Source organism: Leiobunum rupestre, chromosome 6, assembly GCF_980474605.1.
Source record: "Leiobunum rupestre chromosome 6, qqLeiRupe1.1.hap1, whole genome shotgun sequence".
In the NCBI taxonomy this organism is placed as follows: domain Eukaryota; kingdom Metazoa; phylum Arthropoda; class Arachnida; order Opiliones; family Sclerosomatidae; genus Leiobunum; species Leiobunum rupestre.
In genome coordinates this window covers 14,722,786-14,748,834 of record NC_143389.1, presented here as the reverse complement: position 1 = coordinate 14,748,834, position 26,049 = coordinate 14,722,786, and the positions used below count along the sequence as shown (strand labels likewise).

Below are 26,049 nucleotides of genomic sequence, written 5' to 3'. Positions count from 1 at the left end.
TAAAGCTTTTAAATTAAGCTTGATAAAAAATAAAATACGTGTTACTTCAAGCGAAGTGTAAAATCTATTAATTTACCTTTGAATATTGAAGTTTCCTGTTAGTGGATATTGTGGATTTTTAATAGTACATTATCGTTTGCCCTGTTAAATTCCTTCTAAATTTAAATTTTTCGATCAATTTTATCCGATCAAACCTGCCCAAACATTAAGTCGAAACTGTTTATGATGATGATTGTAAGCGATACAAAAGTGAGGAGTTTAATAACTCCACATGTGGTTGTTTTGGTGGATGAAAGGTCCGTCACTCCCCAAGGAAAATTAGTGATGATATTTGAGTCATCATCACACATGTTAATTAGTTAGTTTGCAGAAATAATATCGTCTTTCCATATCTCCTATGATAGTAGCTTGCACATCTTATACTTGCTCGAGGGCACGCAGCAAAGTAGGCTAGAACGATTTCTTCCATGTTGAGGATTTGCCGACTTTGTCCACGGAACCTGGGATTGACGTTGCCGTTTTGGTCGAAGTCGCTAACAGCTTCAAGTACAGTGTTGTGGCTTCGTCTTCTGGCAGGACAGCTAGTTCCAAACCTTTGCCTTATTATATGAGCGTTACGATTGGCATCTCCATAAAATAACTCGACCTTAAAAGTGGCATAGTTGTTGATTAGACTCAATAAATGTTAGAGAATGAAGTAAAACTGAAAGATTGCACTTTAAATAGTACCTAACAACCAACCTTTGCACAAAACAATGTTTATTAGTATGCCTCGAATTTTTTTCCATTTGCATAAATCAGATGCAAAAACATAGACATTTTTACATTTTCGCTCAAAACTGATTTCTGCCTTAAGTGGAAATCGGTGCTCTACAACTTGTTCAATGGAAATGTTTGTCTAGCAGCTTCCCACCAAAAGATAGTTTATTCAGAAACGTGTAAAATAATAAAGTTTTCGGGAAATTTTAATTTCAAGCGTTCCCATACTAGACCTAATACCGTAAAAATTTCGTAACTCTCCTTCTTGTAGTATTTGAGAAAATGCCCAGCCAGAGCAAAAAAAAAAACACCTTGACACAAATCTTACTTTAGTCAGAAGCAAGTTCAGTGGAACGGGGACACCACGATTAGTGCATTTTGCTCATGTTAATTACATTTTTTAAATGCATTTACAAAACCAAAAATCTTTTACCACTTTTTTACATAAGGAATTATGATATTCTGAAATAAACATTGAGTTGGCAGCCCACCGGGCTAGCCAAGCAGTGAGTATTCTAACACGGACATTTATCCTCTCAAATCTAAGTAACGAGTTAAAAATTAAAATTACAATTTCAAGAAGCTTTTACGTTTCTTTTTAGGCTTTGAGGCTTTCAAGCACTGGGAGGCGTAATATCAACACCGGAGAGCTGTTGAACTGCATGGCAGTGGATTCGCGAAGTTTTATGACTTTCGTCCTGGCAGCGCATTATTTTATAACAGCACCTTTCACCGCCGTTATCGCAACTGTGCTTTTGTGGAATTTCCTCGGAGTGTCATCTTTATTGGGAATTGCCATCATTGCTCTTTCTCTTCCTCTGAATTTATTTATCGCAAAGTTAAAGAAAGAACAAATGGTGAGGCGCAAATATAAAAATGCACAAATTAAAGACAACGTCATTCGTGTTAACCTGGAGATGTTGACTATGATACAAAGTTTTGGGGAAAAACGCCGTTCGGTAAACGCACCAAAATTTGAATTGTTCGCTAGCCTGTTTTCGCGTTTAAGACCTACGAACGAGGATCTATAATACTTATTCAAATCATGTTCAATTTTCCCCAAAACTTATAACGTTTCACATCGAACATTTAGCGCAGCCCAGTCAAGTCAATATTCAGCTAGTTAGAACTCTGAACTGTGATGCGTTGCTCTTTTGTTTGTCAAATGAGAACCTAGCTAAACTGCTTGTAATTATTTTATTTCTCAAACTTGTTTTCCAGCGAAAAATAAAAGCTTGTTCGGATAAGCGTATCCAATTAATGAACGAAGTTGTGAGTGGAGTTCGAATATTGAAATTTTACGCCTGGGAAACCTCCTTCCAGCAACAGGTTCAAACACTGAGGGATCAAGAAATAATTTGTTTAAGGAAACTAAACTTTCTACAAGCAATCTCCGTAATAACATTTTATATCACACCATTTTTGGTAAATAAATTTTTAAATATGTTATCATAAGGCTAGATGTTGAGGTCGTTTCTGTGGCAATCTGATTTAATTATATTTAATTTTCTGTCTTGTCTAATCTGCTCTTATAAAGATCGACTTTCTATTGGACCGTCGCGAATTCCTAGGTTTAAATGACTTTATTTGCATGCAGTCTATTTTGGTAAAACCATATTTAGTTATTTAATTCGTTATGCGTTCTAAAAGCTGAATGTTACAGACCGATAACGCTTGAAGAGGAACTCGCAAGTTAAAAAAATCGAAGGTTTAAAATTAAAGGCGCAGTAGGCACGCGATAATACTCAGTTATCTATTCTTCTCAAAACAGATAACTCGATATATTAATTATTTTTATAGTGAACTTGATGAAATAAAAGTTCAGGGTGATCTATAAAACTTGATCAAATGATATGATTTCTTAGATGTGCAAATATTTTATGTATTGCATAATACCCATTTTTTATCTTTTTATTTATAATCTAGCTGTTGCTAGTTTTTATGGAATGCGTAATTTGTCTTTTACTTTGGTTGCCGTAGACTTTTATATCGAGAAATCAGTCATTGCTTAGCTTTTGACCACCAATTACAAAGATGTTTGTGCAATTTTGAACGTCATCTGTAACATAAGGGAAATAAAAATGCAACTATACTGGTTCGCATCCATCATATAAACGAAGGTTGAAGGTTTTAATTGCTCAGGTGGACTTCGTTTTTTTAAATAGTGTTTTTAATCAATAACTTAGCTAAGATGTGACTTTAATATAGTTATAACTGAAAGTAGAAAAGTTGAATAATTGGTTTAACCTCACAATCGGCTAGATAAATTAAGGGTAGGTATTATACGTAAACTCGTTCTTTAAACACCTTTCCATCTTCTCTAGCTTTCTAATACGGTTTGTTTTATAAATTAATTTTTTTCTTACCTCGTCATTTTCACCTTTTTTTTAAAACAGGTATCATTTCTATGTTTCGCAGTATTTGTTTATTTAAAAGATTCGGAACAGTTCACCCCGACGACCGTTTTTGTTTCGATGCGTCTTTTCGCTATTTTCGGTCTTCCCCTAACTATAATACCGGAATTGATCAATGCGACCACAATGGTGACTAATCCTTTTCTTCGGAAGACAAATACTTATTATTTAATAACTTTCAACGCTTCCAAAGATGTATGTTTCTCTGGGTCGAATCAACAAAATTCTTTGTGGCGAAGTGCTGACACCGTACATTGAAAAACAGAGTCAGAACAATGAATATGGTCCAAATCACGGTGTGTTTGCCCATTACTGATTCGAAATTTCAAATGCTTAATGAATTTGAATATCCAGCTGTTCAAATTGTCAATGGTGTTTTTTCGTGGGATAAAACCCTTGAGCCTTTCTTGAGAAACATCAACTTTCAAGTGCCGAAAGGAGCGCTGGTGGCAGTCGTTGGCAAAGTAGCTTCTGGAAAGTCTTCATTGCTCACGGCCATTCTGGGTGAAATGGACAAGCTTAACGGAAAAGTAGTAGTACAGGTGGGTAAAATTGGCCTATAATAGATAACTGGGACCTAAAAACTTGACACCACTAAACAAGATTTGTAAAATCTTTAATATATTGCATTAAAAAAAGTTAACCAATCTAAAGAAGAATAAGGTTGCATGTATATTACCGTATTTCTCTATAATAGCGATTTCCTATAAATCTCATTTTCACGACTTAAAATATATTTATAGCCTTAACTTATAATAAGCAATGCAAGAATAACAATTATTTTTATTTTGGACACAAATAAGGAATGATTTAATTTAACACGAATTTTTGATACCATGATCAAAACACGTCACCTAGTGATGAACGGATATCTGCCACCGTAGATGTCCGCTATCCAGTTTACAATCATGTGTGTTTTTAGTTGGCTTATGAAATTAAATGCAAGACGTAACCAAAAGTTCTGCAATGATCGATATAAGTAATGTGCAAAAAATCTTCACTACCCAAAGTTCGAATTCTGACCGTTTCAAAAGAAAACGATATTGATCAATAAAGAAGGACACTTAATAGGAAATAAATAACTGTATCCTTTATATGGGCAGCTTCCTTTTTTCACGGTAGTTTGATTAATTTCATTCCTCTAAATAAATGCAGTAAGAATAAAATTATGAATAAAAGATGGCTTGTTTTTCAAAGAAACCATCCGTTCACCCAATTCAGTTTTATTAATATACATTTTAATTAAAGTATATCTTATAACCAACTACTGAGATAGATCCGTGTCTTTCAACAAAGATTGTATGACAAATGACTAACGAATGGGAGATGATCAACCGTCGATTCCCATTCAATAAATCAGGTTAAATTGGAATTTAATTAAATAGGGTTCGTTGGCTTACGTTCCTCAACAAGCTTGGATTGAAAACAAAACTCTAAAAAACAACGTCATCTTCTATCAAGCAATGGACCGAACCAAGTACGAAGGAATCATAGAAGCATGTGCTTTGGACGAGGACATTGACATTTTACCAGCCTACGATGAGACAGAAATTGGTGAAAAGGTAAGTGGCATTGGATGTTCGAAATTAGGAAGTGGTTGCAACCTTTTTTCAAGTAAAAGACAGTCTGTAAAAGACTGCTTTGTGTCTCGAGAATGTAGTACCTGCACCAACGGGTTCATATTTATATTTAAAAAAATTAACAAATTTAAATTGAACATTCAATAAGTGTTTCTTAACACATTGAACGCCATATGCATCCACACATTACGGTTAGTAAGCAACGCATTTGATAATAATCTGAATAATCAGCATAAACAACATTGACCGTCCCATAGTTTCCCATAGCTGTAGTTTATTTGGTGCTTGCTCTATGAAACTAGAAATAAAGGATGTATGCTAACCTTTTTCTTTTTTTACTTCAGGGAATAAATTTGAGCGGTGGTCAGAAGCAACGAGTCAGCTTGGCCAGGGCTATTTATTTAGACAGAGACGTTTATATTTTGGACGATCCTTTGGGTGCAGTTGACGCTCATACTGGTAAACATATCTTTAACAAAGTGATTGGGCGAAACGGACTACTCAAACATAAGGTGATCTAGCTCGTTTCAAAATAGTTGTTTAATTAATTTATAATAATAATTATAATATTATCATTATTTATCAGCTAGGCAAAAACCCAAGGCACCACCCTAGGCCCAGGTCAACTAGTGACTTTTATTGCCTTGAATTCAGGTAGTCGGGTTAAAATGCTTAGGCAAGCCCTTGATTCCAGGCGAGCCAAGAGCTCCCTACACTTACAATTACCGTTAACCTCTACAAGCTCTCTAGTCAGGTAGCAGCTGTTTAGTACTTTAGAAAATTTGCCAAGTACGATTTTTCAACTGAAATAGTTCAAACACATGTAAAAATTAATATATAGCCTTGCATTAATAAAATCTTTAAATATCGTAAGCATTTCGAAGTTGTTGGTGAGGTTAGGTGTTATTTAGGATAGTTAGCCTAATCTTTAGTACGTTTTATAATAACACTAAGAGGCACCTTATTTGAGAAACATTGTTTAGATTGTTTTTTTATTACTGCGTTAATTTAAGTATTAATAAAGAATTAAATATCAATCACCAATTTGAACATTAAAATAATTAAGATAATTTATTTTTACAAATATTTTCACTTTTAATGTTTAACTGACTAAATTTAAAGAGTCTCGTCTGTCGGAATTTCGATATCTATTTTGTTTTGACAATTTTTCCAACAACCATATAGGTCAGTGCATTCAAGATTGTTTTTGCAACCCCAGACGATCGCATTTTGCATTGCTTTGTGCAATTATATTTTCGAAGCTATAAAAGAATTTTTTAAGACAAGGCCAAATATTTATTTTAACGTGTGTTTGAACCATTTCAGTTGAAAAATCGTACTTGGCAAATTTTCCAAAGTAAAATTACAATTTTTACACACAATCTGACAACTCGTGATACCTCTCATTTTTCCTAGTTTTCATTTCTCAAATTTCTTACTCGATCACCATCCTCAACTGACCTTTTAATGTTCTCATTACTCATTTAACTTTTAAAACCAACTTTTCTTTCCTTTTCAATTCACTTTATTCAAAAACTCGTGTCTCATTTAGTGATAATCTCTTCTAGAAGAAAAATAAATATATTCAGCAGATTAAATACGTACTTTGTAAGACTCATGACAGTCTCCTCATCTTTGGCATCTTAGCTCATCCCGTCTTCTCTCAGATTCTGTCACTGGCAGAAAAACGACAATCACGTTAGCGTGGTGCCTTAAACCTTTTATCGTTAGCAATTTAGCATGTTATCTGTAGTTTAGCCTACGTATGTTTTGTCTTCAATATAAGAAGTTTAAGCATTGGTACAATATATTGTTATGAAAATCATTATAATATCTTTATTTTTAAAATTTAAACCCAATATTCTGAATATCGTCAACTTAATTATCTCATCTGCGGTCCTCGCATTTCATCAATTCAAATAATATCCTACATGCTACAATTATTACTTTAGAAATTCTTATCTCGTAACGAGTAATTAAATGTAATATCTTTCACTTTAAATCATCTTTTGTTAAACTCTTCTCAATCTCTTTTACTTTGGATTTTTAAAGCTTTACTTTTTCTCACTCAGTCTCATTGAAGTGATATAAGTAGCATTAGTAAAAGGCAAAGAAAGTGTATGATAGTTCTTTGAATAATTTCTATGTATTATCTCGTTATTGAAGACCAGAGTGTTAGTGACGCACAATGTGGCGGTTCTTCGTGAGGTGGACATGATATACGTGATCAAAGACGGAATGATCTCTGAAAGTGGAACGTACCAAGAGATTTGGTCCAAAGAAAGCGATTTCAAGGATTTCCTCACTGAATTTGCCAACGATGAAGATTTTAATACAAACCAGACAGAAAAGGAAGATCTGCTAGCTCGTCCTCTCTACACACCGAAATGGTAAAGTTAAATGGAATTCATTCCTTGTTAAATAAAATATGAGTAAATATTTAGAACGAACTTTAAAATGAAGTCAAAATATACCGGGTTAATAAGAAAGCTAACCAAAATCATAAATGATGCTACATCTGTTTTATCAGTAATGCCAAAGTAGTATTTATATATATTTTAGGTAGTCAGTTAGGTGTCCAAAGTAGCCAATTCAAAAACGAGTTTTAGAAACAAAGATAAAATATCATTTTAGGATAAATGGGTGGTAAGTGGCCGTGTACTGCAACGTGACCATTTTTATTTTCTCCCAAAACGGGACATTGTTAAAAACTACTCAAAACCCTACAGGTTACCACTTCTTAACCGACCACAATACGCAAAATACAGGAACGAATTGCAATGAAAAACAATCGCAAATCACGACAGACGGCGCACAAGTGAAGTGGACGGTGACGGGACGCGCGGGTGGCGGGCGAGATGACATTGCCCGCCCCACCGACGGAAAACGTAAAAGTGGAATATTTGCTAATATATTTGAGGGTTTTCTATAATCACATTACTTCTTGGTCGCTAGAATTGGTGTTCGAATAGTGAACCTTTTGGTAATCGACCAATTGTATATTGTTCTTACAATATATATTTATTAACCGAGATTGTATAAGAAACATGTTTCATTGAGCGTAATAACGAAACGCTTTTTTTACGCAGGAAGGAAATCCCTCGAAACGAGAAAACAGAAGTGGTTTTGGAATCAACCACAGCGAAAAACCCCAAGAAAGTAAAAGGAAAGACAATTATTCAGAAAGAGAAAAATATCCACAAATCGGTAAAACGTTTTCGAAAAATCTTATCTTATCAAATATATTTTGTGCTTGAAAGATAAACTGTTTCCCTTTTATGATAGCTCAATCTCGTTATATTTAATTTTTTTAAGACGCCTAGATAGCAAACAAGTAAGCATACGTACCTGAAATGATCTCTTATATTTAAACATTAATTATACATATTTATTTTATTATCTATTAGGTAAATATGTCCCTTATTAAGTTACATTTTTAAAAGAGTGTATTAATATATTAATTAATAAATATTTATATAAATAAAAAATGTGATTTAGCTCTCTAAATTTTTTATTATCGGCTTTATATTTGGATTAAGCATACCTAATTGTCAGATAATTAATTACGTTTTTCTTAATAAAATTAAAAAATAAACCTTTTTAATGATCTGAAGTATCCCTAATTTTCACTGTATCCAAACCACCGTCCTCTCAACGACTTTTACTCTAGTTTTATTTTGAATTATAAAACATCAGTTTACTTTACCTCACTAATTTGATACTTGTCCGAATACAGCCCTAAATGTAAACGAAAAGACATTTGGTTCAAACAACACGAATGAAATTTGTGGATTATTTTACAGGTTTTTCTTCCAGTTTTTCGGGAGTGCGCAAACGTTGTCGGATACAATTGGTGTTTTATAATAATAACTAACTACGCTCTCTATCAAGTTGTTTTTGTTCTTTCAAATTATTGGCTGGTACTTTGGAGTGATGAGGCAGCCAACCCATCCGGCAATACAACCAATGTCCAGTCATCAAATATGAGAGTTTTAGCGTTCGGTGGCTTCACCGCTCTGCAATCAATACTAATGTTCTTTGCGTTTGGAGTGCTAGTTTGGGGATTATTTAGAGCTTCTATTAAAATTCATTCTAATATGTTGCTCAACGTCCTGCGATCTCCTTTATTATTTTTCGACACAACACCTGTTGGACGGATTATCAATCGATTCTCAAAAGACATGCAAGAAGCGGATCAAATTATTCCTTTTAACCTTATGAGTTTCCTGCACTCCCTCACAGGATTGCTCGTTACTACAATTGCGATAATTTGGGAAGTACCACTATTTCTTTTGGCAATGGCGGTAATTTCCATTCTCTTTTTCATAATTCAGGTAAATATAATATAAATTTTATTTTAAAGAAGATTTTATGAAATTAAGAACGATGTTTCAACGATTTTACTAGTATCTAATTTTTCGGCTTTTTTGGGAGGGGCTGAAGTTTAAAAGTAACAATAAAGCCACCCGGTAATAATTTCGAATCTACGAATAAATTAATTAATATTTCGCCAGTGCATCCCATTTTTAACTTTGTCTTTTCCTCCTTTAAGCAGTGAGAGGAAACATATACACCACCCGTTATCGTATCTGAACAGAAAAAACCTGTCAGATTCATAGAAAGATAAGCACAAATCTGCTTCTGAATTCACAAAATCGGTTAATCAGACAGCTGTCTGCTACAGATTGTAGTCTTATTGGTTAATAATAAAAACATTAAGATACAGTTTTTTTCGCTTCAGCAATTTTTTTAAAAACCTTTCTTACGTGTAGTAAACGTTAAGTTTACTTTCTAATATTGTCATAATTTTGGTTAAATAAAACAGAATAAATGTTTTGATATCTTTTTATTACGGTTACTGTTATCGACAGATATTTCAAAAACGTTCATCAGATCCAGTTGATGAAGTCTAGGTGTTATCAGACAATAACACGTTAACAAAGCTTTAAAACTTAACTCTCATATTAAAGATTTCTTGGGCTGTATTTCAAATAATAATTTGTTTCAGAATATTTATATGCGATCGAATCGTCAACTCAAAAGTCTGACCGCAACAACTACATCTCCTTTGTTCACCCATTTCTCCGACTCTCTGAGCGGATCAACCGTCATTCGATCTTTAGGAGCTACTGATATTTTTACGCGCCAAGCGTTTGCATTGATCGACAAGAGTGAATCTGTTAACTACCACTTGCAAATTGCTTCACGGTTAGTTGTTTATAAAAATAATTACAAATATTAATTTACCGAACAAATTTATATGCATCAAAATTTTAACCGTTAATAACGTGAATCTGGGTTATACAAAACCAACAATTTTCGGTATAAAGTTGTTTTAAACATTAAAAGTGCTTTTGTACATTTATTTATTCGTGGAAAAGCTACCAGCGCTTTTGATATAATTTAATTAAAATACTCTTATTTCTTTAAATATCTTGATTATCCTTTTTTAACGAATGAAGTCTGCCTAACAGGGCCCGAAACTCGTGTCACACATTTATTTTAAACATAACTTTTTTAATAGGGCTTTTAAAAAATTTCAATTCTCGAGAGCTTAAAATAACACCATGGGAATTTTAAATATTTTGAAGGATTTGATTATAATAATAATAATTCGATTAAAGGTTTTCAAGTTGTCAGTCCCTCAAAAATCTATATAAGTGCAACTAGTTTTTTTGAGAATTTCAAACCTAAGCTTATTAATATTCAAATTTAAGCCACATATATATAAACAAATTATAAATCTTCAACATTGACGATTTCAAAGGTTTTTAACTAAACAGAAATAGTTAGTTTTGAAAAATGGTCCCCATTTGTAACTTCAACTTACTTTGACGTGGAAAAACTGACAAGATACGAAAGAATATTGTTTAATAAGTTTTATTTCTGGAAATCATAAAGTTCCTACTAGGCGTATGTCAAATAAAAACATAAACTTCATAAAAATATTTTGCTAGTTATTTTGCATTTTTGTTTTTAATTGACCTTGTACTTTCGAAATACTTTTTTAATTTCCAGATGGCTATCAATAAGAGTTCAAATTCTAGGAAGTGTAATTCTTTTCGTCGCTTCTCTTTGTACAGTGCTCGGCAAGGGTTCTCTTTCTCCAGGCACCGTTGGTTACATTTTGTACACAACCACTATGGTAAGGAACGGATTCATTATTTAGGTACGCGACTTTGAAAAAAAAACTTTGTGTGGTTTTACAGCGAATGAAATATCAATGGGTTAAAACATAATATTCGTTACGGATCAGAAAAGTTGCCGAACATTTTCAGTAACAAGTGGGATAAATTCTAGTGCTTATTCTTTCTGCTATTCGCTAACGTAACATACAAAATTTTTTTAACTGGAAACTGATAATAATATACAGGGTGTTTGAAATTGATCGATACAAGCATTTTTCGCAAAAACTATGTATTGTAGAAGTACGAAATTTTCAGGGGGTATTCGATGACTAGTAACCGTTTTAAATTAAAATTTTCAGTTTCCAGATAGAATGTTTGCTTATTTAAAATGATCTATTAATATAAGAAACTTTCATTCATGATTCAACACAACTAAGACTTGAAAAATTTACAAAAATTAATTTGAACTATGATTTTGAAACGAAGTATTTATTAACTTTGGTTTCACATAAAGTATTTACCTTTAAAATTTACGAACAAAATTTCCTAGACCCTGTTTTTAGTGGCAAATAGCTGCCGTCTGACGTGTCACTATTTATCACCGAAAGTCTTGAAACTTTCTTTTAATTATGAATATGCATAAACAAAATTAAAATTCTAGATTCAACAGTTTTTAGAAAAATGACTGGAATTATTAATTTAAAATGATCTCTATAAAATAGCAAAATAAGTCATATCATTCCTGTAAATAGTTTATGTTCAATAGTGAGATTTAAAAGAAGAAACATATTAAAAATTCAATATTTATTATAAATTATTTTATAATTATTAAAACAAGGTTTAGAAACTTCCTCGTTACATTACCCAAAACATTTTACCTTGTGTTTCTTATTTATTTATTCAATCTATTTCTTTTCTTTAAGCTGGTTTTCAATATTCCTCTTGTTATATTAAGACTGCCTGTATTGGATTCTTCGTTTGTTTCATTGGAAAGAATATTTGAGTATTCCAAGTTGAAATCAGAAGTAAACTTTACTTTTCTCACTTCTTTTATTTTGATTTCGGGGAAGAGCACTAAGAACATCTCAGCACTGGGCGGTTTGAAATTAAGAACAGCCTAACAAATCCAAACATATAAAAACAAAGTACAAAATTGTGTAAGGGAGAGCCTGGGACCTTCACGTTATGCTGTTACACTGACACTTCAGCCCTTTTATCCTACATCTTGGTTTTAGATCTAGAGCGCCAATTTTGAACGGAAAACGAAACATTATGAATAATTATTATTAGGAAAATGAATTCCAATCAATTTTATATTTGTTATATAGATACGTTATATTTTATGATATTTATTTTTACATATCAATTACGTTTCGATAATATTATTTTGTATTTTTATATATAATGTAAATTTACTGATTTAAAATATAAGATTATCACAAAAGAACTAATTTTTGATTAAACATTTTAGTTTCAGTATTTTCCAAAGTAATATTTATTATAAGTAAGAATTAAGAAAAATTAGTATTGGTCAGAATTTTCCTTATTAGTACTTTCGATTTCGCTCAATAGATGGCGGTTCTGAATCTGAATAAAGAAAACATTTCATAGGGTTACTTGCAAATGAAAACGAGGCCAGTTCCAAGTAATTCCTATCAGATTTTAATAGTAGTTTAATTTTTTTGTTAATACACAATATAATTTGAATATACCCAATTTTGAACCAAATACTTTCTGACGGAAAATAAAAAGAAAAAAACTATTAAACCTTTAAAGTTAATAAATCGGAAAACATATAAGGTTTTGATGGCTGTAACGCGTTTGTCTCAATTTTCTAAAGCAACCTTTATAATTGTATAAATGCTGAATTCTAAAACGCTTCAATAATTCCTAATTTTATTTCGTTATTTCTCATTTTGAAAGCATTTTAATTCATGTACGCAGTAACTATACTCTTTTTTTACATACAGCAAAGCTTAAAATACTATTAGTTGTAATTTTTGTTATAAAACTGGTAGGTATTTAGGCCCTAGTAAAAATGAAAGCTTTTAAATCTAATCTCTAAGTCAGGGATGCTTGATTGATCGTTGTTTAGTACATTTCAACCTGATAACTAATTAAAATAGCCATTACGTATAGAGCGATTTAATCCTTGGCTAATTGTTTATTAATCTGTGAGCTAATTGGCAACTGGTCAGTAGTTCACGTAGTCGCTGTGGGAAAAAAAATGGCGTCAATGCTAAATAATTTGCATTAGTTTTGATTATTTTTCGTAAAAATAGGCAGAGTGGGATAAGCCGGAAACCCGCTTACCAGAATCTTGGCCACAACAAGGAAAAATCGTCTTTTGGAACTATTCTACTCGGTACCGAGATGAGCTGGATGTTGTGTTAAAGAACGTTTCATTCGTTGTTAATCCCAAGGAGAAGGTGATACAAACTTATTATTGTAGTGGTGTTACGGTTTTTTTATTAAATCGTCAATGCCGGTTCCGTCTTTTACTTGGGTAAAAGTCTTTCGCTGTATGACTGAATGACTGATTTAATCTGCAGCAAAACCCATTTCCAAATGACAGAAAAGTTTTGTTCGTTAAGCGGATATCATAAAATAAATCCACCCGGAGATTTAGTTATTTAAGGGTTAAACAGAAATTATTGAAATAGAATTGACTAAAGTATTTCATCATTACCCATTTAAATTAATTATTCGTGCATCGGATAACGTTATGCAAAATAGTGCAGTGCTACTGCTGAATGTGTTTCAAGTAAGTTTTAATGTAGTTTTATTATTAGTTGAAATATTCATCGTAAGGAATTTTTTGTTTGATGGTAATAGTGAAATTCCCTTTTGTGAATCTGCGTGTTAAAATTCTTAAGCTAAATAAAGTGTTGGAAATTTGAACCCAACAAAAATAATTTCAATTTAATTTAATATCAATTGGTTCAAATTTCGGTGTAGTTATGAAATTAAACTTGAAGGTTTTCACTATATTCTGTTGAATTCAATAAAATTAGCTTCTGATGTATACCTTTTTCTGGTTTTAATTCCGAAAATAAATTATATGATAAATAGTCTGACTTCTAAAAACACCAACCGAAATTCTAATTAAGGTTTAAATGTTGTCACACATTTAGGTAGGAGTAGTTGGTCGTACTGGAGCCGGAAAATCTTCTCTAACTTTAGCCCTGTTTCGGATTATTGAACCCGTGAGTGGAGAGATTCTCATCGACGGCAGGAATGTCCTGAAGCTGGGCCTTCACGACCTTCGCTCCCGGATCAGCATCATCCCTCAGGACCCGGTTCTCTTCTGCGGCACTCTGCGACTGAACTTGGACCCCTTCGAGAAACACAGTGATGGAGAAGTTTGGAAAGCCCTGGAACAATCCCACTTGAAGCACTTTGTGAAGGCTTTCGACAAAGGATTACTTCACGATATCGAGGAAGGTGGAAAAAATTTGAGGTTTGTTTACAGAATTTTGATTTTGCCAGTTCATAAGACATGTTCACGAAATCGCAACTCTACGTTCTCAGATTAAGTACAATTGTGTTTAAGAGATTCTATGATCCGATTTTTAACATTTGGCAAATAATAAAATGGTAAGAAAAGCCTCGATTTGAAAACAGGCCATCTTGTAAAAAAAAGTAGTCCGATTTCAAAAAGACAGTAAAGAATTTTGAACAATAGGTTCTCCATATCCGTTAACAAAAGATAATAAGTTTAAACAGCAAGCAAAAATTGATTAGATAATTTTATCGAATGATTATTTAACCTGTCATTAAATAAAAAATGTTTTATTAAAATTAAATGCTTAAAATTTTCTAAAAAACTTATTATTTCTTAAGTTTTTTTAACTTACTGTATCCTGCAATTATTTAGTTCAATTTTCAAATTTTATATAAATAATAATAATCAGCTAGGCTAGGCTAATACCCAAGGCACCACCTTAGGCCTAAGTCGTCAAGCGACTTTTGAAGCCATTAATTCAGGTGGCCGGGTTACAATGCGTAGGAGGGTGGTGGCAAGCCCTGCATGCCACGCGTTCGAGCCAACAGCTCCCTACACTAACTATTACCGTTAACCTCAACAAGTTTTTATGGAAGGGGAAACCGAAGATCAAAGCTCAAATAAATGAAGCTAAAATTTCGAAGTTTATGATATACCTAAATAATGTTTCACTATTTCTGTAAAGTCTACGGAAACGCTTTAAGATATGTCATTTAATGACGCAGGGGCAATTTCCCTGCTTGTTTTATGATCAATTAGCTCTGAAAATCAATTTACAAATTTGGTTATTCAACTAAACCTTTTTGTATTAAGTTTGAATCATATCTCAGAAGCTAAAGTTACACTTGGTGATAATTTTTCTGAAATAGTCTCTTTGTTTCTGCCTTAAATTAGAAAACCTTGTACTTTCCACAATTGTAGCTGCCCTTAAAAAAGCAATTTCATAGGAAACCAAATTGAAGTTTTAATGAATATATAATTGCGATCCACCTTTTTAATGATTTCAGTTTTAAAATAATCAATCGCTCTTATTTTACTCCGGATTTTAATTTTGCTAATATGCCTTCTTTGTGATAAATATTAAAATAAAATGTAATTAATTTTTATCCAAATTTCCTTAATTTTATATCAACAATGGTTTTGATCTAGCCTTCTCTCTGTTGACTTAACAATACTAAGAACATATAATTTTATTAAAAAAAATTATTTATAGTGTTGGTCAGCGACAATTGGTTTGCTTGGCCAGAGCTCTGCTGAGGAAAACGAAAATATTGGTTCTGGACGAAGCTACAGCGTCTGTGGATCTAGAAACAGACGAACTCATTCAAACCACCATCCGGAGAGAATTCGCTTCTTGTACCATTCTGACAATTGCCCACCGCATTAACACCATTATGGATTATGACCGGTAAAAGGGCTACTACATGTTTAAAGTTTCGTTAGGGTAGAAATTTTAATTCCAATAGTTGGTGTTGGGGTGGGGATGTGTATAGAATGAAATCTATGCTACAAATATTAAATTAATGTTAATGCAATTAAGAAAATTTAAATGTAGGTTCTAAACAAGTTGGCAAGTATAATTTATTCAGAATATTATAAATTAAGTAGTTACAACAGTGAGTTAGACGTACTAAAACAATAAACAATTGAATTTAACCCTATTTACGGTACAAGTTCATCAGTTAAATATAATACGAAGCCAATTTTAATGAAAGAAATATCTACATAGGGTATTTGTATTTTTATCGCTTACAAAATACTTGCCGCATCGTTAACGCTCATTTTATTTCAAATTAAACATCTTAATCAGTCGAGAAAACGTTTAACATGAATTACGAAGTAATGACGACCCAGTTAAAAACCAGACCAACATAAGTGTAAGCGCACGATGTATACAACTCGATAAAAATATACGACTGAAAAAACGAAATAAAATACAAATAAAACGAAAGATATTTAAATTTAAAAAAACTGATCCTAATAAAACGTGAAAATACCCTCCACATCACGCACATTCGAAATACGCAGAAGTAACGTTATACTATATCCAGTTTAAAATATTAGAGTATCAAAAAATAAAAATAACGAAAAGAAAAATACACAATAACAACCCAATCAATCAGACTTCAGAAACAAAACTCATAGAAAAATATTATAACGCAGTCAAGCAATCAGACTTCAGAATCAAAATAATTCATAGAAAAATATTATAACGCACTCAAGCAATAAATTAGTTCAAATACTTGAAAATCAAGCAATAGAAAATATAATATCAAGAAGCGCAACCCCTTACCATTCACAAATACGATTTTTCACGTTATTATAATGAAACCGGATTAGCTTTTGGGCATGACTTACGCTCTTAAAGACTGGACGATTTTGCGGGGAAAAGGAAATAAACTTAAAAAATAGTAGACACAAATATAAGACAGAAAAACCCAACAATACCAAAGATTAGACAAACAAGATTAAATCAACATAATTTCATTCGTAAAAAAAACCAGATTACGCCTTCATAAATTCATTCATAAAAAAATTCAAGACTTTATTACCTATTATGCTTACGATGAGTGTCTTATTTTCAGTGAAGCTAAGCTGCTATCGGTGGTTCTGTGATAGAGCGCTCGACTGCCAAGCCGAATGGCCTGTGTTCGAAACCTGGGTGGCGCATTTGTTTTTAATCAATAGAGAAAACGCTAAATTAGAATTTCTTCGATGCAATAATTTCAATTCCACTGAAATTAAACCAAAATTTCGTACTCTATTAAATACGCTTCCGATAAAGCTGAAGGTCCGTTAACGCTCACCGTCACACAGTGGTTTTGCCAACCCTTCGAGAAACTGCGAACGCAGTGAGCCAAGAAACTGCGTTCGCTGTGATTACCCTTTGCCCCGAAAATGCGAACGCGTTCGCAGGCCTGACAGACAGACCCATAGACCGACCCACAGACAGACACGGTAATTGTATAACCCCCCCTAGGGGACTTACCCTCGGATAGGTAAAAAGGTTAAGATCATTTATGACATTTTGTAGATAAAATATTTCGTCAATGGAGGACATGTTTACAAAAAGAAAACACTAAATATGGTTGAACTTATTCTAGTCTTTTGGTTTGTAGAAACAGTTCACGTTTGGTTTATGTACCTCAAATTTCGGGGCAGCAGCGGTAAATGTAGGGCTCCTGAGAACAGCTAAATTAACCCCCAAAATTTATATTTTTCATAAACATTTCTGTTAACTGTTTATTTATGGATAATATTCACGACTATAAATTGATTTAATGTGAAAACAATAAGTTTTTTATTAGGATAATTGTTGCTTATGGATATTAAACAAACGCAAGCGAAATTTCTGATTCAAACACCGAACTCTATGTATTTGTGCATAAACGTAATTTGAACATTAGCGATTCATCTTAATTTATTGCTTAGACGTGTCAAAGAAATTCAAAATATTTATAGTACGAATTTCAACCAACTTCGTCAGAGTCAGAAAACTTTTTCTATTCCCTTAAAAAATCGCATGAAAATTAATTTGATTCATTTAATAACTTGTGGTTTTAAGCTACTATCCACTTGACCCACTTGGGCACTTGAGTTATATTTTATTTTGCATTATATCTCATACTAAATTGAAGACATAAAATCTTAAATATTCTATCAATTTTTATATCTTCCACCTCCAGTTGAACAATAATTTTTGTCTTCATTTAGAGTTCTAGTGTTGGACCAAGGATCAGTTTCTGAATTTGACAAGCCCGAGGTTCTCCTTCAAGATTGTTCTTCTCTTTTTTATGAACTTGCGAAAGATGCTGGACTCGTTAGTACTCAGATAAGCGAGTACAAACCGAATATACAGTAAACGTTTACATAAAATGAAGCGATTAAATTGTATAACATGCCTTTTTGCCGTGTCGTTACTATGCCCAGTATGCTGTAAATGCAGGCTTTCCTATTTTTCCGTTTATAAATGTGTTTACGTTATTGTGTAATTAGATTAGTCTGTTTTCTTATAAATTGTATTTTAAATGAGACAAAAATATATTTGAAAATAATTATTGTATTAAAAGTAAATAAACATAATTTATTACATATACAATAAAAAGTGGGGTGGCGGAATGGTTAGCACTTTCGCCTCGTATCAAGAGGAGCCGGAATCGATCCCAACTTGTGGCACTAGATGCAGGGGCGTACCGAAGAGGGTACGTTTGGGGGGGAGGTAAGTGAAATTTGCCAAGTAAAAAACTAACTTTGTCAAGTCGTCTAAGTTTAAATGTTTTATTAAAATTATAATCGGTGGCGCCATCCGCTGTTAGCGGCGGGAACGATATACTATACAAATGAATTAATAGAACTAATGTACTTTGAAAGTTATAGATGGCGCCACCGGTATAATGATAGAGTTGACGGCTATGCGCCGACTCGAAATTTCAGAATTTGTTTCACGAAACCACGACTACCGAACGCGCCTATGTCATTCTAGCAGTACTATTCCCAATTCAATTTGCGAAAACGGCTCGGTGTCTGGTTATAGTGAGTGTAGCAATTGCGTACTCTCTTTATATATAAAGCGAGATACACGAAGAAGAAAAAATAGATTAAACGATTCTACAACAATTTAAAAATCCCATCAAACACGCTTACTATTTTCTCGTCGTGTATCCCGCTGTAGTAAAAAATAGATCATTTCATCCTGACAAGTACTAGTTGTTATTTAACTGAACTGCTTTGAATAACTGAAATTATTCATACCCAAATATAACATAAACAATTCGAACACTTATTACTGAAATATTAACGTAAGAACAACCGACACTGTATCACACGTTATTTTTACCCAACGAAACTTAAGGAATATTGGCTGGTAAAATTTTTACTTTCCTAAAGAATATCACTATAATATTCACGACTTACCTAATTTACCATAAGTAAAAAAAACTGTAAGATCTCCTATAGAAATTAAATCTAGGTATTTTTATAAATTTTATACAGATTTCCAAATTTAACGTAGAAAATTAACACTGAAATAATAACGAACAACCGATATTCTCTATCACGCGTCTATCTGCCTTTGAATTTTATAAGGTGCTATAGGAAAAATGACTATTTAAAAAGCTTTTACCACAAGACTGAACTAAAGTTCCGACACACTAGCTGCCTAGCATAGAAATCAGGTCTTGTAAGTTATACATAAGGAGAAGCAACTACATAGAAATCTCAAACATAGTTAATGACTTAAGGGAAGTAAATTGCTGGAAAATTTTAAATGATTTGTTGCAACATCGTTTACAATCGATTTAATAGTTTTTAATTAACTAACATGTTTCATAATTTTAATTTTGCCAAGTCCACCTAGATTTGCCAACTCTACAAAGCTTTGGGGGGGAGCCTGCCCCCGCCCCCCGAAAGGTACGTCCCTGACTAGATGAAAACTCGGAACAACTCTTTCTGCGTTTAGTTTCCAAGTTCTATCCCCACTGGTTTAGAGGGTTTTGACCAAGTTCTTCAGTTTCACCTTCCATAAAATTTCGTTGACGGTAATAGTTAGTGTAGGGAGCTGTTGGCTTGCGTGGCATAAAGGACTTGCCACCACCCTCATACGCATTGTAACCCGGCCACCTCAAGTAATGGCTTTAAAAGTCGCTTGATGACTTGGGTGGTGCCTTGGGTATTAGCCTAGCTGATTATTATTAAATTATTTTTGATGTTGATTTTTTTTAATTAATCCGTTAAATTTTCGTCATTGGTTTAAACCTCCGCATGCTTATAAAATTGTCATTTTATGTCCTTAAAAATTGCATCTGTTGTGACAAAAAGTTTTAGTAGCCTCCAAATCAAGATGCCATGATTACAATTTAAGATTCAAATTTATAGAAAAACTGTGGAATACGATTTGAAATTGTCTTATACAGTTAGCTTACCATTTAATGTGTTCAAACAATATAACGTGTCTACTAATTGTCACTTGACAGCAAAACAAGATAGGTGACTCGAGTATCAAGTCAATAATCGATCTTGACATTATTTATTTTAAACTATTATCAATTACTACATTATTTCTGTAATTATCAAACAAGAATCTCGTTTATCTCAAAGAGGAGTTGTTAAACTTCGTAACAGGTAGCCGAAGGGGTAGGTGGGGTGGCTGAGTGGTTAGCACTTTAGCCTCGCAGCAAGAGGAGCCGGGTTCGATCCCAGCTAGTGGTACTGGGTGAAAATCCGGAACCACTCCTTCTGCGTAGAGTTTGTAAGTTCTCTCCCCAATGGTCTACTTGAAAGAGTGAGACCAAAAAATCCAAAGCAGTCGAACTTAGGGCGTGTTGCAAAAGTCTGCTTTGCTAGAATCAAACATGTTAAATTCAATGGGCTAGCACTTGGCTAGGGCTTTGGCAACAGTCCCTTAAGCTGAAAAGTATGCGACCATGAGGACAGAATCTCCGTCTTGCCATAATCTTAGTACATAAATACATTCTGGCAATAATATGATTTATGCAGTTGTTAATAATCCATATTAAATATCTGCTCTAAGAAAATACTAATTTAATCACCGAGATAATATAAAATCACATGGCCTGAACAGCTTTTGTATTGGTTTGCCCACCCGGGTATCCTGAGGGTGGGCGGTGGCCACTTTTTAACATAGGATGGTAAATTATATATCTAATGATAGGAAATCACATGGCCTCAACAGCTTTTGTATTGGTTTGCCCACCCGCGTATCCTGAGGGTGGGCGGCACCCACTCTCTAACTTAGGATGGCAACTTATATATCAAACGATAAGAAATCACGTAGCCTCAACAGTTTTAGTATTAGTTTGCCTACCTGTGTCTACTAAGGGTGTATGGGTTTGCCCACTCGAATACACTGATGTAGAACTAATATTACGGCCTGGGCTAATTGTTAGTGGGGTGGCGGAGTGGTTAGCACTTTCGCCTCGCAGAAAGAGGAGCCGGGTTCGATCCCAGCTTGTGGCACTGGGTGAAAACTCGGAACAACTCCTTCTGCGTTGAGTTTGCAAGTTCTCTCCCCACTGGTTTAAGGGGGTTTCCCACGAGTTCTTCGGTTTCCCCTTCCATAAAAACTTGTCTAGGTTAACGGTAATAGTTAGTGTAGGGAGCTGTTGGCTCGATCTCGTGGCATGCAGGGCTTGCCACCACCCTCCTACGCATTGTAACCTGGCCACCTGAATTAAGGGCTTCAAAAGTCGCATGATGACTTAGGCCTAAGGTGGTGCCTTGGGTATTAGCCTAGCTGATTTTTTTTTATTAACTTCGTTTCTTTTCATGCTACTTCTTGTAGTTTTCTGACCCCTCAGTACATATCGTTCTTTTGTTGTGCTATAGCAACTTCAGGTAATATACGGCCATAAAAACCAATTTTATATCTTTCGGGTAGCTTTTTGAGCTTTTCAAGCCATTTTCTATAATTTTCGAAAAACTTTCCGTTATTTTCAAGTGTTTTCCGATCGAAGAATAAGATCTACTGTGTTTGGACAATTATTAGACAGGTTATGCAAGCCGCTGCCACCGCAAGAAATTGAAGAGTTGTAGATACTCCATAAAAATATGGTTTAATCATTTTTGGCTATGTTATGAACCTTCTTTTGGATAGGTAAAAGGAAAAACAATATAGATTCGAAATCACAGCCTCGCGCGTAGTAAAGAGCGTCTACCGACGGAGGCCAATTATTCGCAGGTCATGTGCCGGAAGTGGGTTACAAAACCGTCAATCAAAAGCACTTGGAATTCGAATCGGTGTCAACTGTATCAATAGGCATGCGATCAATACATTCAACAACAAAAACGTGAATAAATTTCCGCCGTTTCATTTCAACACCGAACTGGCTTCTCACACAACGGTTGGGTCGCCTGAATAACGTAGAATGGAATAACGTGGAACCTAAATGGGTCACCTGAATAACGTGGAATGGAATAACGTGGAACCTGAATAACGTGTAAAATATCAGGCCACTGGAATAACGTGGAACCGGAATAACGTAGAATCGGAATAACGTGGAAACTGAATAACGTGGAAAATGTTAAAACCGGAATAACGTGGAATCGGAATAACGTGGAATCGGAATAACGTGGAATCGGAATAACGTGGAATCGGAATAACGTGGAAACTGAATAACGTGGAAAATATTAAAACCGGAATAACGTGGAATCGTAATAAAATGGAAACTGCCCCTGTAGCATTTTAGAGTCGGGCCGACGTCGGCTAGTGTCTTAAAACAGAAAGGTCGGCCTACTGTCGGGCCACCCCACTCTGAAAGGTCGAAATGTCCTAGTAGAAAAGTAGTCGGCCGACCGTCGATCGACAAAAAAATTCAACTCACTTCCGATGTATGTCCTACTCAGAAAGGACTATGGGCCGACTCAGAAAGGACTATGGGCCGACTCAGAAATGACTATGGGCCGACTCAGAAATGACTATGGGCCGACTCAGAAAGGACTATGGGCCAACTCAGAAAGGACTATGGGCCGACTCAGAAAGGACTATGGGCCAACTCAGAAAGGACTATGGGCCGACTCAGAAAGGACTATGGGCCGACTCAGAAAGGACTATGGGCCGACTCAGAAAGGACTATGGGCCGACTCAGAAAGGACTATGGGCCGACTCAGAAAGGACTATGGGCCGACTCAGAAAGGACTATGGGCCGACTCAGAAAGGACTATGGGCCGACTCAGAAAGGACTATGGGCCGACTCAGAAAGGACTATGGGCCGACTCAGAAAGGACTATGGGCCGACTCAGAAAGGACTATGGGCCGACTCAGAAAGGACTATGGGCCGACTCAGAAAGGACTATGGGCCAACTCAGATGTGACTATGGGCCGACTCAGAAATGACTATGGGCCGACTCAGAAATGACTATGGGCCGACTTCACAAAGGCATATTTCCGACTCGGAAACGACGTTGGGCTAACTTCATATACATACAATTCCGACTGTGAAACGACGTTTGTCGACGTCAAATTAAATTAACAGTAATTTAGCTGAAATTGAATCGGTAATAACTTTCAATTTTTTTGTAAACAAAAATGAGCTATCTATATTAATAGAACTAATCCAAACAATATACAAGACTGAAAATCTTTTGGCGAAATACATAGAATCAGGAGACATGACTAGGAGTTCACAGCCGGGCGCTTTTCCTAACGCGCGCTGTTAACGAAAAACGTGTCTTTCCCTTCTCAAACTTTTACCCCCCAACCGTGGTATCTCTAGTCTCGGAGAAGGACCCGAGAATAAATATTTTAGTGACGCTCTCTAGCGATGATTGTGGGAACTACCGCTGAAGAAAAAAACAGTTCAGACTGGGTTGTAGAGCCGCCTCAGCGTGAGCCCGCGAGAAGAGTTTTTTCTCCCAGAGGGCGCAATGTTGATAGTATAGTAGCTACGCGACGGCCGAGAAAAAAAGAAAACGCCAGAGAGAAAATTCGAGGGGTGGGTAGAAAGCGGGAATTATTGGGAAAAACGGGTTTTAGTGTTCACGACGCCGGGGTCCATTCACCGCGGCAACCGCTGTCAACTCCTAGTCATGTCTACTGATAGAATTAATACATGTATAGTAGTGATATAGAAAAGAAACATTTTAATTAAGCTTCTAGATTTTAATACGTAAAAACAATTACAATTCAAATACTTTTAACAAATATCATTATCTTTGAATGTTGTAGTCTATTTTATATGTTATTTATAAAACACATGACCTTGTAATTGCCAAGGCCTAACAGCTCATGCAAAATATTGTTCACAAAGCTATAATTAATTGATAAAGATATTATTTATATTGATATATCATTGAAAAACTTACTTTGTTAGTTTCAATTTAATGTATTTCTCAAGATTTCAATGATTTTTCCATTAATTTTTAATAGAAAATTAAGCGCACAAGTCACCAATTACACCTCTCATCTCAAGTGAGTTCTAACATGCTGCTAGTCCGGAGATGGCGCTGCGAAAGTATCAACTGCCGCGTGCTTTTTAATTTTTTAAACTATGAAGCGTTTGAAAAACGTTTGTGCTCGTATCAATAGGACTATTTATTAATACATTTTAATTTTTTTAATCTATTTAGAGTATAATTAATCAATATCAATAAAAATCAGGAAATAATATTTTGAAATAATATCGTAAATCTCAAACCCCCGTAACACATGAAGTCGGTTTAGAGCAAAGACTATATACGCTTCGCTTACTAGACAGGCGTCTCCATAGAAAAAACCTGTTAACACTTTCGAAACACGGGAGAAGCCTTTGACCAGCCGTTAGAGGCACCACTAGTAGCACTCTGAAGTGGGGGGGAAATTTTCACCAGAGTCTGCTATCGTATGCAAGTTGAGCCCATAGATATAAGAATGTATATAAAGATCTAGATAAATTTCGGGGCGTCTAAGCCTAACATAAAATACGGAATTGACACATAGCAGACACCAAGGAAGGCACGTGACCAAGAGCGCGAGCTCTTTTGGCATTTTAGTACTAAGTGCTTGACCTTTCCGCAGGCCGTAGTCTTTAGACACCATCTGTTGGTGGCTTTTAGTATAATTTCTAAGCAGAAGACAATTATGGCTCTCGCGACGATAGCAGGAGTTTTCTTACCGATAGATAGCGCCTTATAAGGATAGCCTGCAGAAATTACGCGTTTCTGCTAGCTGTCAACTCCGTATTCACTCCCTTTGAAATATTTTATCCAGACCTTTATATACGTTTCCTATATCTATGGTTGAGCCATTGAACACGCCAGAGTCGGGGTACGGTCGAAAAGTCGGTTTATAGCATTGAGTTGGGAATAAATAGAGGTACAACTAAATCTGGCTGGCGCGGGACCAATTTCGTTCCATAAGGAGACTTTATCAACTTTATCGTTCTACCGTGGGGGCATCTGTCTCTATTGGTGGCAACTATTGCGAATCTGATGCGAAATTGAAATGTATTCTCGTAACAAACAAAACCTTTGAAGTTGTTTAAAAATAATTTTATTCTATCAACACGATTCTTTTTAAATCAAGTTACGGTGAGTTAGCTAATAATTATTTATTTTTAGCCATATAACTTTACAAAATATAGATGGCGCTACCTCCTAATTATAAAGATGAATTTCGTAGTCTTATTAGATTAGGTCCCGCGTAACCATGGCAACTGAAATCGTAATTTTAATTCTAGCAGTATTATTCCAAATTCAATGGTTTATAGTCGACGACCAAATGCCGACCTAAAAACGTCGAAACATTTTTCGACACTAAAACCGTATATCCTTTTTTGGGACTATTTGTGGTCGGAATGCCGACCATTATCCAACTTAAAATATACCTTACATTTAATTATGGGATTCGACATTAACTTCATGAAACCGACCATATTTATTTAGGAAAAGGGGATATTTTAATTATTTTCTGACTATTTAATGATGATGAATTTTTTATTCACTTTTATTTTTTCTTCAAACTTATTTGTATTCGAAAATCTAAGAATGAGATCAGTTTTGGGTCGGAAATAAGCATTAATATAAAGTCAGCCCGACGTCGTTTCGGAGTCGGTTCTTAGGTCTATTACTTGGCGGTAAAGAGTCGACGTTTTGTAGTCGGCCGACCATTTTACACCTACGACATTTCGACCCTCAATCCAAAGGTCGGCCGACTTTAGTGTTTAGTACCT

General features: G+C 34.6%; 1 protein-coding gene across 1 annotated transcript in view; it reads left to right on the top strand.

The window, feature by feature from the left end:
- Positions 1-18,381, top strand: part of LOC149939342 (ATP-binding cassette sub-family C member 1-like) — a 29,662-nt gene extending 11,281 nt beyond the window's left edge. Inside the window, exons 7-23 of the mRNA XM_090177295.1 lie at positions 1,362-1,616; positions 1,981-2,184; positions 3,156-3,302; positions 3,367-3,469; positions 3,528-3,715; positions 4,559-4,735; positions 5,098-5,265; positions 6,920-7,143; positions 7,843-7,960; positions 8,557-9,087; positions 9,762-9,961; positions 10,772-10,898; positions 11,805-11,906; positions 13,164-13,310; positions 14,016-14,341; positions 15,600-15,794; positions 18,101-18,381. Coding sequence (XP_090033421.1) covers positions 1,362-1,616; positions 1,981-2,184; positions 3,156-3,302; positions 3,367-3,469; positions 3,528-3,715; positions 4,559-4,735; positions 5,098-5,265; positions 6,920-7,143; positions 7,843-7,960; positions 8,557-9,087; positions 9,762-9,961; positions 10,772-10,898; positions 11,805-11,906; positions 13,164-13,310; positions 14,016-14,341; positions 15,600-15,794; positions 18,101-18,248 — 3,360 coding nt within the window. The 3' untranslated portion in view covers positions 18,249-18,381. The remainder of the gene's footprint in view (positions 1-1,361; positions 1,617-1,980; positions 2,185-3,155; positions 3,303-3,366; positions 3,470-3,527; positions 3,716-4,558; positions 4,736-5,097; positions 5,266-6,919; positions 7,144-7,842; positions 7,961-8,556; positions 9,088-9,761; positions 9,962-10,771; positions 10,899-11,804; positions 11,907-13,163; positions 13,311-14,015; positions 14,342-15,599; positions 15,795-18,100) is intronic.
- Positions 18,382-26,049: the final 7,668 nt, after the last annotated feature.